Raw genomic sequence first — 13602 nt, 5'->3', positions numbered from 1 at the left:
GCCAATTTGGTACCACTGACAATGTCTCCATCGTACTCCTAAATTCGGGATTTATTGGTTTACACTCGATTTTAACTTGCTGTAAACGAATTAAACTCCTGTTAACTCGAGTTGTGGAACCGGACCTCAGTGGGACTTTGGCCCATTATTTATCTAATGCGGTGGCAACACTGGCTAAAGACCAGTGGCGGTTATTAAAATGTAAACAAGTTTTTGAAAATTTTGAAATCTATCGGACTATAAATACAAAAACGGATATCAGTTAATTATGTGAAGAAATAAGAAAGTTAATATGGAATAATACTTAAAGGTGATATAGAAGTACTGTGAACTTGGAATAAATACCTCGAAGTTTGTATCAAACTGTGAACAGAGAGGTCATCTTTGCTGTGAAACATACTTTGTGAAAAATTTCGAAAATGTCTGATAGCATACAGGTAGCTATTAAAGTAAGGCCTTTGATAAAACGTGAGAAAGAGGAGAATCTGAAAATACAATGGATGGTTCAGGATAAAACTATTTTACCAATTGACTCCGATTTAAGAAGACGTGCAGAAGGAGGCTTTCACTTCGGTACGTTTTATGTATAGCAAATTATTCTACTTTCAATCATAAAAAACTTTCAAGCTGAAACAATTTGTGCAACGTTGAGCATAAACTACTTAATTTTGTTGTCGTCATATTTATGTAATCAATTTGGTTTTTTAAGTCATATTAAAGTAATATTTAAAACTATTTGCAGATCATATATTTGATGCAGATAGCACAAATATCGACATTTTTAATAATGTGGCAAAACCAGTTATCGAAGCCGTAGTAAATGGATTTAATGGAACTATATTTGCATATGGTCAAACAAGTTCAGGTAAGACATATACAATGATGGGGACAGAACAAGAACCAGGAATATTGCCCCTTGCCGTTGAACATATATTTCACTTAATCTCAAACTCCTGCGAGCGTGAGTTTCTATTAAGGTTAGTCTTCTTTTGCTGTGTTCAGTATCAATTAATATTATAATTAAGTTTCAACAAATTAAGTGTACACTATATGGGACATAGTATGATTATTTTTAATGTTGCAGAGTTTCTTATCTAGAAATTTATAATGAAAAGATAAATGATCTTTTAATAAAGGATAGCATTGATCTAAAGTTGCATGAAGATATAAATGGACAAGTATACATGAATTGCAAGGAAGAAGTTATACAAACTGAAAAGGAAGTTTTAAAATATATGAAGCAAGGTGATAAGAATAGGAGAATAGGTGTAACAAATATGAATGAGAAAAGTAGTCGAAGTCACAGTATATTTCGCATTGTAAGTACAATATTTAAAATGTATCAACATACAAAGTAAATTATATGGTTACTCAAATTTAATAAAATTACTTAATCCTTAAAAAGTAGCTGCATTAATTGTATAAATATTGACTATTCAAATTTTAGTTGTCTGTATTTTTCTAATTTAAAATATTTTGCAAATTTAATAATATTTTAGATAATTGAAAGTCGAGAAATGAATGCTGATTCTAATTGTGCGATTAAGGTATCACAATTGAATTTAGTTGATCTGGCAGGCTCCGAAAGAGCCCGCCAAACTGGAGCAACAGGTGAAAGATTTAAAGAAGGAAAACACATAAACATGTCACTTTCTGCATTAAGTTTAGTTATTAAACAATTAAGCGATTCACAAGAAGGCCAAAAGTATATCAATTTCAGAGATAGCAAGCTTACTAGAATCCTGCAAAACTCATTAGGTGGTAATGCTATGACTGCAATAATATGTACCGTAACCCTGGCAGCTTTTGATGAAACACATTGTACGTTAGCGTATGTACTAATCTATTATTTGATGCATCACATTTATTTGTTACATTGCAAATCACAAATTTTTTAAGCTGATGTGTTATATTTTTTAAGATTTGCTTCACGAGCCAAGAGTGTAAAAAATCAACCTCATTTGAATGAAGTCATGTCAGATGCGGCCCTATTGAAACGTATTAAGAAACAAATGGCAATACTTATGGCAGAGCTGCAGGTAAATGGAAGACCCTTCTATGTTATACGTTTTTTAGTTTTGTTTTATAGCAAGTGTGTGTGTGCGCCTGTGTTACAAGTATAACCTTTGATCATTGAATATTTAAATTTAGTATTTATAATTTATGTTACGAATATTTTATACAGGCTTCCAAACAGAAATCAGCAAAAGTTGAACATATGGAGACAAAACTCCAAGAAAAAGATCAAATGAATCAAATTTTGGAACAGCGCATTGAATTATTGAAATCACGCATCGTATCAGGAAATAGTATACAGAATGAAAAGGACTTCAAAACAAATACCAAACGACGTCGTACTTGGGGTGGTCCAGATAGTAAAGTTCCATTACCATTACCATCGAGGATACCTAGTGTTGGAGAATTCTTTGAGGATGAATCATCACATGAGGCTGAGAGGATGCAAGAAATTAAAAGGCGTCAGAGTATCATCCAATCCACAGTAACAGATATTCTTAAAGAAAGTCAGTAAGATGCTTACGTACTTTTAGTTGCAAACAATTTTTAAATCCTGCATGTAACAATAAATTTATATTTCAGGATTCCAAACTGCTTTTGCAGACTTTGAGTTAGAATTAATTGAAAGTGAAAGAGAAAGGAACCGATCCTCGTGTACTAGCATCATATTCGAAGAAGTCCCAGTGCAAAATGAAATAGAGGAACTTGAAAAGAAAGTACATATTTTAAACGAAGGAAAGGAAATATTACAACATCCTCTCGATACAGTAAAAGAGTCATGTTCCAACATTAACGACTTGCAAAATTTGATAAAGAACCTCCAGACCGAAAACGATGAGTTGAAATGTCAATTGAAGAAACAAGTGGCATTAATGGAGAATGAAACTTCTGACCTACGAAACAAAATAGATGAGCTGGAAGGCACGATGCGCATTCTGGAAGAAGATAAACGAATGTTGAGTCAGCAACTTAATTCATTTAAAGAATCAAAGGCATTAGTCATATCGAAATCCAGTGACTTCGATTGCAGTAGTCCCCTTGCCGTGAAAACTGTTTGCGAAAGTTCATTAATATCAATTGAAGATAAATCTATTAAAAATTATGAAAACACTAGCGGTATATTCTCAAATATTTCTTATTTTGATAAAATGGATGCATCGGATACTTTTACTGAAAATGATATCCAAACCAGTGAATTTTTAACAAGCGACGAATTAACAAAGTCGTTTGATATCCAGTTTAAGAGCGAGAAGATCGAGGATCTGACGAAGCAGATTAAAACATTGAAAGCCGTGAACGAAACAATTTTAAGTAAAGTTACCGACGATGAACATCTAGAATTACTAAATAATTTGAACGAACTGGTTATTTGTAAATCTACTCTCGAGAATAAGAATGCCAAGCTGGGAGAACAGCTTCGGCTAAAAATTCAGGAATCCGAGTACGTCAAAAAATGTATTCAAAGTTTAAAAGTGGACATTGGAAAGTTGGAAAAAACAATTCTTTTGCTGACTTCAGAAAATGAAGACTTGTTCAGCAAACTTACTGCTGAAAAGAAACGTGCAGATGAAGACGAGCTCAAACTTCAGGTAAAGTTTGTTTTGGAATCGAAATTGTTGTACTATCATTTCCTCATAAGTACATTAAAGCACTTTCCAATTATAAGTCAAAATTTTGTAGAAATGTAAAGTAGATAGAAATACTAATTTTATGAAAACGTTTATTTTTGTTAGAGCCAGATCGACGATCTTTACAGCCGGGTATTAAAAGCCACTGAAGAAAAAGCGAATCTGGAAAATGATCTGACAATTTGTAAGGACGAATTGGAAACTTATCGCGCTTTCCCTCCAACCGTAACTGATGAGGAGGTACAGAAAAAACTTGAGGAATATGAAAGAAAAATGGCACAATTAACAGAAGAGAACATTGAACTCTCTTCCGATTTAATGGACAAAATTGAAGAACTCGACAAAGTGAAGGAGAGCAAAGCCTTGCTTTACGGCCATGACTGCACGTACAAAGAAAAGGTCGAGTCACTTCTGGAAAAGATGTCCTGCCTGAAACAGGAGAACGACGAGCTACTAAGTAATTTAATGAAGACGAACGAGGAGTGCGACAGTCTGAGGGAAGCACACAATCTCCTCAAGAGTAAATTAGAGGTTTCTTTAACGAATCCACGCACTCCAAAGCATTCAAAAAACCTTGTAAAAGGACTGACCATCGAGAACATGATCTTAAAATCCGAGGCAACAGAACTCAAAACAAAGATGGCGATGCTTTCCGAAGAGAACGACAAGCTCTCTAACTCCCTACTATTTATTAACGACGTTGAAACTGTACAACAGAACGTCTCGTTCAAAGATTCGTTACACCTTTCGGTATTGAACGACTGTTCATCCCAAAATTCTAGCACAAAAGCAGCTTCCGAGAATAACGTCGACTCATTAACTTTAGAAATTAAAATGCTGCGAGAACGGAACGATCATATAACTCGGTTGAACGAAAAGCTGAGTTCCCTAAAGCTCAGTTCTTGCACTCAGTGCAAGCATCTCAAAGAAATCATGCAAAGCCGCAGAATGCTGAAAATCGAGAACAAGAATTTGCACAAAAAACTGCATAATGTACAACGAAAGCTCGACCGGTTTGACTTGTCGCAAAGTAAAATCATTGAAGATTTTAGTGTTAATGATTCCACGATGAATTCCAGTTCTTTAGAAGTATCGAATGTCTCCTTGGTGGAGGAAAAGTTGGAGGCTTTGAGAAATCAATTGCAGGCATTGAAAGAGAATGATGAAACACAAAGCGATTCGCCCGAAGAAAACTGTGCAGAGCTCGAGATATCGCATCAAAACGATGCCAATGAAACGTCTTTATATCCGAAAGTTCCAGAAATTCTGAAGGGACAAGTCAGAATTGAAAAGCTCCAAGAGACTTTGCAGAAGCTGGAGCAAGAATTACAAGAAGTGAAGAAAATCAACGCTGTCACCGGAGAAGAGCTTCAAAAACTCTCGATGGAAAGAGCAAACATGTTGAATGAGATTGAATCTCTAAAAACTTACAAAGAACTTGACAATGAGAAAGTTGAGATGCTCGAAGGTGAAATAACCAATTTAAGCAGCGCGATTGAAAGATTGAACGTTCTCCAGAACGAAACAACAAGGGAAAAGCTCAACTTAGAGGTCGAGATTGAAAAGCTGAAAGCCGAGAGAGAAGATAATAAAAATCTCATCGACGAATTGCGAAAGTGTATCTCTGAATTGCAGGAAAATAATTGCGTCTTGGCGAGAGAAGTAAATGAAACTAAGCAGGACGTAAACGCAGCTGATCGGCAAAGGATGTCCATAAATAGTGGAAACGAAGAAGAGATTGCAAACTCAGGGAAACTGCTTCAGGAAAGGATCGAGCTTCAATTAAAATGCGACAGACTTAGGAATGAATTATTCGAGGTGAAAGAATTCATCGTAGAGGAGCTTCGGGTTTTCCATCGGGCAGTAATGTCGAAGGAGCAGGAAGTCGTTGAAACAATTCAAGAACGTTTCGATATGAAAAGAAAGGAGCTGGAGGATCGAACCCACCAGAGTCAGGACTCCGAAAAAATAGTCACGGTTTGGGCGAAAAAGCTGGAGGTTAATGTCGAGAGGCTGCAGATTGATCTTCTCCAGCAAGAGGATATAAATAGCTGGCTCTGCAAAGAGTTGGATGAGTTAAACCGAGTTCTAAGAGAGAGCCATCAGGAAAGTCAATATCTGAAGGAGAAGGTCGAGGTCTTGAAGTCGGACCTTGGTGCTCTACAAAATGTACACGAGAAGCAATCGGAAAAGAAAGGCCCAGATGACGAAACTGTTGATAAAGCCAATGAAAAGCAACACCTCGTTTCGGGGTCCATCGGAATTCGAGAAAAGGAAGTAGAGACTCAGTTGAAGATCGACAAGGAAAACAAACTAATGGAGCTGACCGGTATGCTAGTAGAAGCTTATAAGTCCAGAAACGTGGAATTGGAGAATAATGTCAAAACTCTCAAAGCTCTGGAGGAAAACCTGATTATCATTATCACCCGAAGTGGACGTGAATTAACGTGTAACGTTCGAAGGCTGAAAAATTTGGAAGTGGAAATGGAGCAGCTCAAAGAAACACATAATAAGCTGTTTAGCGAGATCCAACAGAAGGACAGGTACATTGAAGAGACCATCAACATTTTCAAAGAGAAGGATGACAAACTCAATGAATTGTCCGTTGAATTGAAAATCGCCACTTCAAGGAACGAAACCCTGAAGCAACAATTGGCACACAGCAATCGGGTTGTGGAGGACCTGAAGAGAAAAATGGGGAAGCTTGAGGTCGACAGTTCGAAAAGGATTGAAAATATTACAGAACGCTTTGTCGCTGAAGAACGAAATGTCGCAGGTCTTCGTCGACAAATGCTCGACCTGACCAATGTGGATTCAGCTCTTAAGTCGGAGTTGGAATCACTGAAAGGTACTTGTGAGAAGTTGGAAAAGGAGAATGAAAAGCTGAAGAAAGAGGTTGAGAATAGGAACAACAAATCACATGAAATCGTGGAAGATCTACAGGACGAGAAGATGAGTCTTAATATAGAATTGGAGGGAGCCAATAACCTGATCAAACAACTTCAGGAGTCAAAGAATCAATCATCATTAAACAATCGCGAGTTGCGAGAAAAGTACGAGACCCTATGTCAAGAGAAGAGTAAGTTGGAGTCGTTCAAGGGCATTTGTGAGGAGTTGGAGAAGGAGAACGAAAAGCTGAAAAGAAAAATTTGCAATAGAAACAGTAAATCACAGGAGATCGTGGAAAGCCTCCAGGATGAGGTGGCGAACTGTAATCGGCAACTGGAAGGAGCAAATAATCTGATCAAAGAGCTGCAGATGTCAAGGAATGAATTGACTTTAGTTAATCAAGAGTTGCAAGGAAAGTATGAAACTCTGTGTCAGGAGAACGATAAATTGGCAAAGGAGTTGGAGACCTACAAAACGTCCTATTCTTTGAATTCCGTCAATCTTCGACCCAAACTTGTGCAGAAACCTCAGGAGGCTACGGACGAACTCTCGGAAACAAAACGAGTTCTGCAGCTGAAGGAAGAAGAAATATGTAAATACCAAAATGAAATGGAGGAAGTTCGAAAGAAAAATAAAGAACTAGATGAAGAAATGGAAGAAATGGTGGAACACATAAATAATTTGAACCATGAAATTCTTGTATTGACCGATAAGTTGTATTCTCCTGAATCTGGGTTTGGTCCTATATTGGAGTTGGAAAGAACAATTAACTCCTTGAAGTTCGAGAATGAAAATCTGAAAGCCAGGTTTCCACCTGATACACTAAGTCCAAATTCCTATAAGAAAAAATTAGAACATTATAAGAAACAGAATCAGGAACTACTGGCTAAGATCGAGACTACTAAGAAGGTAATGTTGGAGGCCTCCGATTTGCGGAATCGAGTTACAGAGTTGGAGAACAAATTAAAAGAGAAGGAAGCCTGTAGTTCAAGAAATGTGGAAAGTGGTGAAGAAGTTTTCAACAGAAAACAGTGTCATGAGTGTTCTGTTTTTAAGGATAAAAATCGCCAGCTAGAATTGGAAATAGTATCGAAGAATGGAATAATAGCTACATTGGAAATTAAGATTCAGAGCGAGAATTTCCCTTATCGGAAGAAATGCAAAAACCTAGAGGAAGATCTCTTGACTTTCCAAAATAAGGTAAAAATATTGGAGATGATATTAGTGGAAAAGTGTTTCAGCTTTTATAACTTGATAAATAGATACTTATGTATGTTTCACAGAATGTTGAATTGAAGAAACTGGTGAAGGAGCTACAGCGAACTATAGTTGAAACCAGTGTAAGAGATTGCAAAGGGTGCAGAATAAAGAAAATTAACGGAGTCAACCAATTTACGCAGACCATGTCAGAATACAAGGGGTTCATTAGTGACACGCACAGTGGAGTATATAAAGTATATTTTTGTTTTCATTCAACTTTAATTACCATGTCAACCAGATGCAGGTATTATTGAACACAAGTTTTTATTAGCTAACTTTTGTTATTTTCTTAGGAACAATTGAAAATAGAACGATTAATTAAGGAGAAAGAATTACTGAGAGATTTATGTCGCTCGAGATGTCGACAAATTAAAGAGCATGAGAAAAGAATTTCAGAATTAGAGAAGCAGCAACCTTCAAAACCAGTACATCTGACTGATGATAAGAGAAGCTAAATATCTCACAATGCATCCATTAATAAACTACACAAATTAATTGAAAACTTTAAATGGTAATGCATTCTTTACTATCTTATTATTATCAGTTATCTTTTTATTAAGCAAATTCAATGCCACAAGAATTATATGTTTTCGGACTTCATGTGTAATAAAATTTTTTTTATTCGTGTTTCTTACAGATTAGTAAAAAGAAAGAGCCAATTAATATGTCAGGTGGTACATCACTTCTCAGAAGATTTAAATGATTAATTTCATGTTTATCATTTAATGCATCCATCTAGTTAGATTAATGTATGTATTTGTAAATAAAAGAAGGCAATTTTAACTTTTTACGACCAACACCACAGGTGTTATAGGTGTATTATCAAGTAGGATTCTAAAATTATCACTCATAATCTTTTTCAAACCCAGTAAATTCGATTATTAATGCGATGGAAACGCTCGTTTACTGGATCCAGGCCCGATAAATCCTGGATTTAGGAGTTTGATGGAGACGTGGTCAATGTATTCAACTCATTTCTGTAGGTACCCCTGCTTCTTTTCGGTGGTTGACATTCCGAGTGTTGGTAACACTGCACCGTCAAATTTCATTCTGCTTCAGGGGAACAATGGCGTCTCTCGCAGGCGTTCGTCTTTTTACGCGAAACACCGGTGCTTTTAAAACTGTAGCCGATCGCCTGAGCTTGCAGCGAACTGTCACTACTTTTCGGCTTCGACCACGATCACTTCACACTGCTCAACAATGTCGGTCTTTGCGCTGGCCCGAGGTAAACATTTCACTCCTGCCCTACTAGCAAGCATGCCGCTGTCCCGGGATTCGGCAGTTTAACGTATTTTGATTTGCTCGTTATGTAACTCTGATAAAAGACAACCAATGTATACTACAATATTACATTCGATGTTTAAGCACGGATCCTGAGAGTCGGGTGCACATCTTGAAAAAAAAAACATCCTAATATGGCCAATTATTACTGGCCTCAAAAACCTTTGAGAAAGATATTTGTAGGGACCTTTTGTAAGGGCTATACAGGTTTATTTTATAAAATACACACAAAATTTGTAACAATTTGTAACAATTTGTTAAACGGAGACGTCTGGAAGTCCTGTCAATTGCTACCTTTTTTCCACTTATAATTGCTGTTTTAATATTTCTGTGCATCAAAAATTATAATTCAAGGTATCGCCCAAAATCCCTCAAATATCGATGATAAAACAAAGGAACATTAATAATTTTAGGATTTCTATGACTGAACATGTTTTAATGAACATAGGTGCAAGCTGTACAGTACAGTTGTTTCACAATTAAAGGAAAACTTTCCCAGAAGCAAATTGAGGAGCGAGTACTTAAAGTGGTAGCTGCTTACGACAAAGTATCTGCTGAAAAGGTTACAGTTAAATCATTTTACAGGGCCTAGTGGACCCACGGGTCAAGCAGGTGCGCCACTACAGTCATGATGCTCCACTCACCCTTCAGCTAATCAGCGAACGGGTGCTGTTGGTGCTCAAACTCTATGATAAAATTGATCCGGCGAAGGTACCTATTTGCCTTATCAGGGCATAACATGAAGGTGCTCAGAAAGACATTCTTGTATCTTGTTATAAATACAATGGTTGTGCAGAATGTAGAAACCACTTGAATATGTTATCGATGTAAAGTGTCTTTACATCCTGGAATAGTTAAAGAAATTACCAATTGCAAGAATGTCTTATTAGTCAGCTTCAAAAACTGCGTGGTTAACGCCTCGCTTGCGTCGTGGTGTCCGCCAATAAATGACCAATACAGCTGTACATTTTTATCGATGTCCATAAAGAATGAATAATATTTGTTTGAATTTTCTCATGCTTGTCGGTCATGCAGAAGTCTTATTTTCCAATCAGTATTATTTAAACAATATTTATTTCTTTTATTTATATTTATACAGCTCACAGTGGAATCTCACTTCATTAATGATCTTGGCTTGGACTCCTTGGATCACGTAGAAGTAATAATGGCGATCGAGGATGAGTTCGGCTTTGAGATTCCAGATATGGATGCGGAAAAGCTACTGCGACCTAAAGATATAGTTCGCTATGTTGCTGATAAGGAAGATGTCTACAAATAGTGCTCTTTTAAGAATTTGTAATATCGATAAGTTAGTCAACATTTCATTGTTTCATAATGATGCAATGCAATCGCTACAGCTACTGTTAAGGCTGTCTTTTTTTTTTAAGCATCCACTCAAAGTGACTGCGTTTCCCTGTATATAGACAAATGGTCATAAAATGAATAAAAGCTTCTTTGACCTACCAGATGAACTACATCCCTCTATCCATTTCATTTATCCCGAAAATTATTATAAAGTACGTCAATAACAAGCAATAAAATAAGCATCTATCAGTTATAAACATTGTATGCTAAGGTATCTTTTTACTTGCTACATTGCTGTAAAACTGCATGCAGCAGCAAAATGCTCTGATTGGTTGGAAATAACCAGATAGCTATCATGAATGACCCAAAAATAATTACGAGTTAATCAGAGCATTTTGCTGCATTTATTTATGTAGCAATGCATCAAGTGAAAACGTAGCAGTAGAATTTAATTTATGATTGATATTATTTCTGAGTCAATCAGTTATTCATGGAATTCTTTGGTTACTTTTACTACGGTATCAACCTGCCAGTCTTATGATATAAGGTATGTACATACATACATATGTAACTTTCAACATGAATAAATTAACGACATAAATAGTTGTAAATACGACTGTGGTCATAAAATAAAAAATATCGGAAGTTTTGTAACCTACTTTCATGCTTTCGATTAGTATTTAAAAATGGCGGTTCTACGTACATCGTCTGCTAGGTAAAAATGGTGACACATTTGTAAACGAGTGATATGTGACGATGTTTATATAGTAGGTGCATTTTGTTATTGAAAAACATCTATTTCATTTAAACGACAGACATTATCTTAATTATATGACTCACTTATTGAAAACAATATGGTCAGGTTGAATCATAGTTATGGTTTAGTGAAATGGTTATGATGGAACAGCTGTTAACCTAAAAATAATATAACCTGTAAACTATGAATTTTATTCAACGTGTTTAATTTTTTTATTTTAGAAAATATATTCGTACTCGCATGACGTTATTTGAGAACAAATGAGCATTAGTTTTTCATACTTACTGTCAGCTCTAACTGTTAGAAGTATGAGTTTCTACGCTGTAGCTAAAGGTCGAAAACCTGGGATATACCAAACTTGGTAAGCGCATTGGAAATTAAGAAAAGCTACATACAATGGACGTAAATAATACTAAAAAAGATCCTCAATCACAATAAGTTTACAGTAGATTAAAATAATATTATGATCTTTATTTAAGGGATGAATGCAAACTGCAAGTTAACCAGTTTTCTGGACCAATTTATAAAAAGTTTAAAACACAAACAGAAGCAGAAGACTTCATAAATAAGAATAGCAATGGTGGTGAAAATAAAATTCGGTAACATTGATTACAATTGTATATACATATTAATTTATATCTCAAACAAAAATATTCAGTCCTAAATCTTATATTTAGTAAAAAGTACATGTCTGGAAAATTGAAGAATGCTTTGGCATATGAAAAAACTGTTGCCGCTATAAATCCATCAGCAGCACCCTCAAGAACGATAAGTTCGATCTTTGGACACGAAAACAGAAATGCTTTGAGTAACACTCAAGGTGTCAAGAAACGATCTCTATCTACAAGTACTAACAGTGCGAATGTTACTAAAAATCCAGCAAAAAAAATTAAACTTTTGCCTTTGCCTGAAGATTCTCCTATAAAGGTATTGTAATTAAGACATTAAAATGCTAAAATAGTTGTTTATATAACATTAAAAATTGGAAGTTTATATAATAACATAGAAAAATATTTGAACTTGATTAATGTACGAATTTTGTTACGGTATAGTTTTTTGCATATGCTACAGGATGCATCAAATTTTATAACTGACTCAGATGGATATGTGAATGTTTTTACGGATGGAGCATGTAGTTCCAATGGTAAAAAGGGTGCAAAAGCTGGTGTAGGAGTTTGGTTTGGAGATAATCATCCATTGTGAGTTAAAATGTGATACAACGTACAGCGTTATAATTTTTCTAATACTCAAAATATTATTCATCGATTAAAGGTTTTAAATACCTACATTTCAATAAAATTTACAGAAATATTTCTCAACCTGTAGACGGTCGACCAACAAATAACATGGCAGAAATTCAAGCGGTGACATTAGCTGCAAGACAAGCTCACAAAGAGGGTATACAAAAACTGAAAATTAATACAGACTCACGATTTCTCATTTCTTGTATTACGGAATGGATGCCAAAATGGAAGAAAAGGGGCTGGATGACCGTGGGAAACAAACCTGTAATAAATAAGTGTGAACTTCTAGAAATGGAAGAAGCCCTCTCTTCTCTAAGCATTAAGTGGGTAAGTGCGTTTAAATCTCATATTTCTAATATTTAAAATCTTTTTCCTATAAAGTATTTTCATTATATAGAATCATGTCCGGGGTCATCAAGGGATTCATGGAAACGAAATGGCAGATAAACTTGCAAGGGCTGGAGCTGAATTGTATAAAAATGAAAATAATGATGACCAATGAAAACCTATATCTCTACATCTGTAATTTATTTTGCTTTAAATCACGGTTTATTTCAAATGGTAATCAAATTTATTTTACATGCACGATTAATACAGGATTCACATTACTGTCTGTACATTCATTTATAAAACTCTTTTAGTTCAGTCTTTTCATACTTTTTTTACAATATCAAATCCTCTTGTGAATTTCAATTTATTCCTTTAATTCAGAAAGCCAACCGTTTCTTGAAAATAAATTATAAAAATGAGAGATATTGAACGGATACGACATAACAATATATTAAACCATTTACAACATCCGTGAATTATACATTTTAATGGCTTTCATTTAAAACAGTTAAAAGATTAAAATTAACAGATATAAAAATTATTGTAGAGGCACGTCGGCCACGTTAGTCCTCGGCTAAAAATTTATAACTACCCCATTGTAATGTTTGAAGGCCCTTTCGCCCCGACTTTCAGATGATCGATGACGTGACATCGCAACAATGCGAAGTTTTTCATGCGAATCTATTCGTATGCGAAAATATCCGTATGAACTCGAGAATCGGGCCTCAGGGTAGTTACAGCAAAAAGCAGACAGTTGCTTCGACCACTTTGTGTCAATAAATTGTTATTTGTTTCCCCGTATCGTGTTTTCGTCATTTAGCTACCCGGCGAAGCCCCTTAGTTATTGGGTTGTGCATAAATAATGGCATCTCTTTTTTACACGTTACGTTAT

General features: G+C 35.5%; 3 protein-coding genes across 4 annotated transcripts; all 3 read left to right on the top strand.

Moving 5' to 3' along the window:
- Window positions 1–220: 220 nt before the first annotated feature.
- LOC105698242 (kinesin-like protein KIN-7O) lies at window positions 221–8590 on the top strand. The gene is made up of 11 exons (XM_012422302.1): window positions 221–573; window positions 743–977; window positions 1085–1319; window positions 1500–1831; window positions 1922–2039; window positions 2186–2522; window positions 2599–3605; window positions 3750–7733; window positions 7817–7987; window positions 8087–8304; window positions 8431–8590. The coding sequence occupies exons 1-10, from the start codon at window positions 420–422 to the stop codon at window positions 8246–8248; spliced, it is 6735 nt and encodes a 2244-aa protein (XP_012277725.1). The 5' UTR covers window positions 221–419; the 3' UTR covers window positions 8249–8304; window positions 8431–8590.
- Window positions 8591–8821: 231 nt separating this feature from the next.
- LOC105698241 (acyl carrier protein, mitochondrial) lies at window positions 8822–10546 on the top strand. Of its 2 annotated transcripts, none has more exons than XM_012422301.2 (3): window positions 8822–9018; window positions 9523–9636; window positions 10174–10546. In XM_012422301.2, exons 1-3 carry the CDS (start codon window positions 8860–8862, stop codon window positions 10351–10353), a joined length of 453 nt encoding a protein of 150 aa, XP_012277724.1. In that variant the 5' UTR covers window positions 8822–8859; the 3' UTR covers window positions 10354–10546. The 2 variants fall into 2 exon arrangements, with proteins under 2 accessions (XP_012277724.1, XP_012277723.1); XM_012422300.2 differs by lacking the exon at window positions 9523–9636 and adding an exon at window positions 9660–9785 and having other exon boundaries at window positions 8823–9018.
- A 512-nt stretch (window positions 10547–11058) lies between these two features.
- Window positions 11059–13028, top strand: LOC105698340 (ribonuclease H1). The gene is made up of 7 exons (XM_012422524.2): window positions 11059–11146; window positions 11358–11497; window positions 11616–11735; window positions 11814–12063; window positions 12208–12335; window positions 12443–12707; window positions 12778–13028. The coding sequence occupies exons 2-7, from the start codon at window positions 11397–11399 to the stop codon at window positions 12880–12882; spliced, it is 969 nt and encodes a 322-aa protein (XP_012277947.1). The 5' UTR covers window positions 11059–11146; window positions 11358–11396; the 3' UTR covers window positions 12883–13028.
- The last annotated feature ends 574 nt before the right edge of the window (window positions 13029–13602 follow it).

This window comes from Orussus abietinus, unplaced genomic scaffold (assembly GCF_000612105.2).
Source record: "Orussus abietinus isolate OABI.00-Male unplaced genomic scaffold, Oabi_2.0 scaffold14, whole genome shotgun sequence".
Classification (NCBI taxonomy): domain Eukaryota; kingdom Metazoa; phylum Arthropoda; class Insecta; order Hymenoptera; family Orussidae; genus Orussus; species Orussus abietinus.
This window is presented reverse-complemented; position numbering and strand designations above follow the sequence as displayed.

Excerpts from the sequence above, each read along its gene's own strand:
- LOC105698242 (XM_012422302.1), top strand. The coding sequence starts at position 420 with ATGTCTGATAGCATACAGGTAGCTATTAAAGTAAGGCCTTTGATAAAA. Across the intron at positions 2,040-2,185 it reads TACTTATGGCAGAGCTGCAG|GCTTCCAAACAGAAATCAGC; the intron begins GTAAATGGAAGA and ends TATTTTATACAG. Across the intron at positions 3,606-3,749 it reads AAGACGAGCTCAAACTTCAG|AGCCAGATCGACGATCTTTA; the intron begins GTAAAGTTTGTT and ends TATTTTTGTTAG.
- LOC105698241 (XM_012422300.2), top strand. The coding sequence starts at position 8,860 with ATGGCGTCTCTCGCAGGCGTTCGTCTTTTTACGCGAAACACCGGTGCT. Across the intron at positions 9,019-9,659 it reads GGTCTTTGCGCTGGCCCGAG|GGCCTAGTGGACCCACGGGT; the intron begins GTAAACATTTCA and ends ATCATTTTACAG. Across the intron at positions 9,786-10,173 it reads ATAAAATTGATCCGGCGAAG|CTCACAGTGGAATCTCACTT; the intron begins GTACCTATTTGC and ends ATATTTATACAG.
- LOC105698340 (XM_012422524.2), top strand. The coding sequence starts at position 11,397 with ATGAGCATTAGTTTTTCATACTTACTGTCAGCTCTAACTGTTAGAAGT. Across the intron at positions 12,336-12,442 it reads TTTGGAGATAATCATCCATT|AAATATTTCTCAACCTGTAG; the intron begins GTGAGTTAAAAT and ends TAAAATTTACAG. Across the intron at positions 12,708-12,777 it reads CTTCTCTAAGCATTAAGTGG|AATCATGTCCGGGGTCATCA; the intron begins GTAAGTGCGTTT and ends TTCATTATATAG.